The 2,500-nt window shown below is 51.9% G+C and overlaps 1 protein-coding gene across 4 annotated transcripts in view; it reads right to left on the reverse strand.

Moving 5' to 3' along the window:
* The window catches only part of mtss1lb (MTSS I-BAR domain containing 2b), a 60,418-nt gene that overhangs the window by 10,628 nt on the left and 47,290 nt on the right, over nucleotides 1-2,500 (reverse strand). For all 4 annotated transcript variants that reach the window (XM_031569632.2, XM_012814945.3, XM_031569631.2 and 1 more), the window contains exons 5-6: nucleotides 1,413-1,504; nucleotides 1,232-1,306 (exon numbers count right to left, since the gene is read on the reverse strand). In XM_031569632.2, the coding sequence (XP_031425492.1) occupies nucleotides 1,232-1,306; nucleotides 1,413-1,504 (167 nt within the window). The remainder of the gene's footprint in view (nucleotides 1-1,231; nucleotides 1,307-1,412; nucleotides 1,505-2,500) is intronic.

The raw sequence follows: 2,500 nt of genomic DNA on the forward strand, positions 1-2,500 counted from the left end.
AGAGAATGGTACGGGCAGATAGAGGGACAGAAGGAAGGCAAGGAGAAAAGCAAAGAGAGAGAGAGAGAGAGAGAGAGAGACAGAGACAGAGAGACAAACAGAAACAGGAGAGAGAGAGAAGAGCTTCGTGTTAGGGTTAGTACAAGGAAGCCATCACAGCTCAGTCCACGGCCAAAGTGCTTGAGGACAGTTAGGAGCAGGAACGCTGCAGCAACCAAACAGCAACCAAAATCAATCAGGTCTGACAGGTCGGATTCAGAGATTAGAACTGCACAGCCAGTCACAAAGCAACAACCAAAAAAAGATCAACATCAGACATGAAATACGAAGGCTAGGTCAGTGGCGATGAGTAGCTGGTTGGGTGAGAGACCAGGGACCTCTCGAGGTGGTATGGAAGTAAAATATGCCCAGGTGTGGCAGCACGTGTGCTGGCGCATCAATTACATGCTGCAGTGCCGAGCGCAATACAGTCAGTTCCACTTCCCCTGAAACGTATCCCTCTCTGGGCTACAGTCTTCCTAGTAACACCACTGGATTATAACCTCCATTCAGGAGCTGAGATTATTGGCTGGCGAGCCGGCACATGCCATGACAGGCCGTCGAATGAAGAGCGAGCCAGCGCTTCCTCCGCTTCGCCAGCAGAGGGAGCCGTTGCATGAGCGAGATGCAGCCTGACCGGTGTTCTCCAGTAAGGATTCTTCTTCATAGCAGACCAACACATTATTTTTCTCTCTCTCTCTCTCTCTCTCTCTCTCTCTCTCTCACTCTCTTTCTCTTTCTGTTTCTGTTTCTCTCTCTCACTGAGGAGAAAACACACGCAGACTGCCATTGGGGCCTAACGTACTCCGAGCTGTCAATCACAAATGTCAAAAGACATGGCGTGCAAGTCCTCACCAACAAATACGAAAAAGCAGAGCAGTCGGAATGGCCCTCAGCCTAAGCAGAAGGACGCCACCATGAGGATTTGACCTTGGCATTTCTGCTCACTACTACGTCTGTGTCTGGGAAGTGGAAACAGTTGGGGGGTGGCTTATATAACACCCTGTCACAGGTTCTCCTGCTGTCATGGCAACTGCTCTGATGGCGGCCCACATTACTGTCATTACTGGGAGATGGGGGGGTGAGCCGGTGGCAATAGCGGCGTCCATGTTGCTGCACCAGACCCATCACAGGCAGAGCCTAGCGGAAAAGGAGGAGTGAGCAGGAGAGGGGAGAGGGGAGAGGGTCTTACCTTTGCGGGCCTTCTTCTGCAGCTTCATGGTGTCGGAGGACTTCTTCTTTATTTCGTGACGAGATCGCTTATACTCTGTAGGAGAAGGGGGCGATCAGAGCATAGAGGCATTAGATCTTAAAAGTGCGAGCGCTATTAGATAGAGGTGACAGCCCTGCTAGGACCAGACCAGGCCAGTTACCTTTGGCGTGGTCTTTATCCAGCTGGTTGGCAGTCTTCTTCCAGTCCTCAATGCGGTCCTGAAGGGGTGTGATCAGGCTTTCCATCAGAGCGCTATGCGTATAGGGAGAGAGAGAGAGAGAGAGAGAGAGAGAGAGAGAGAGAGAGAGAGAGAGAGAGAACAAACCCTCAGTATGTCTGTAGTTTTGTGAATTTTTTTCACAATTTCACAGAAATACACAATTGTTAAACCATACCAGCTTCTTGTGACATACTGTATGTCAAAAGTTGATGGATCAAGGTCTTGTGTTGAGTCAGCTCACTTGGCCATTTGGCACTTGGCCACTTACTAACAATGCCATGGCCTCCACCCCCTTTTCCCCCTGGCTGGTTATTTTGGTATCTGGCACACCTTTGCCGAGTCAGTCATTACTCAGTGAGAGTAGAAACATCACGGTCTCGCGCCGTCTGGAAAGAGAGGCCGTCTCTTCTCCGTGCCGCAAATGTTTGAGGCGGAGTGTAAACAAACGGCTGAAGAAACCTCATCATCATTACTATCACATAGACGTGCAATTAGGAGATGTCTGCCTGTGTCCACAGCGCCTCGCTCTTTTCCGCCCTCATCACCAGGAAAATCCAGTTGGAGAAGGGAGGCCTTTCTGGGGAGGTGTGTGCCTGCGTGGCTTCTGGGGGGGGGGGGGGGATGGCGGCTGGATTTAGCGGGGGTGTCATCTGCAGATGTGAGCTGATGAGGTGGGAGTTATGTGAAGGCCAGAGTGCTCTGGGAGTGCGAGCCTGCGTGAGAGTTTGGAGTTGTGGCAGTAGGTCAGGGATGCTATTAGTCCTCACTCTCTTTTCCATCTGCCTGTGTCCTTCGTCATCACTTTTCTACGGGGGTCGTGGGGAGGGAATGGGGCTGGGGGGGGGGGGGTGGGTCTGGATGTTCCTGATAGTGTGTGTGTGTGTGTGTGGAATAACTGGCGGTGATCGGGTTTCTGCGGTTCAAACACACGGCGTGCTGCCCGGCTATTTCCACACCGCGAGGAGACGGAGGCCAAACATGAGTAGAGACTTACATGGAAAGAATCCCGCGCGGGGCAGGACTAGAGT

The sequence above is a fragment of the Clupea harengus genome, chromosome 6, assembly GCF_900700415.2.
Source record: "Clupea harengus chromosome 6, Ch_v2.0.2, whole genome shotgun sequence".
In the NCBI taxonomy this organism is placed as follows: domain Eukaryota; kingdom Metazoa; phylum Chordata; class Actinopteri; order Clupeiformes; family Clupeidae; genus Clupea; species Clupea harengus.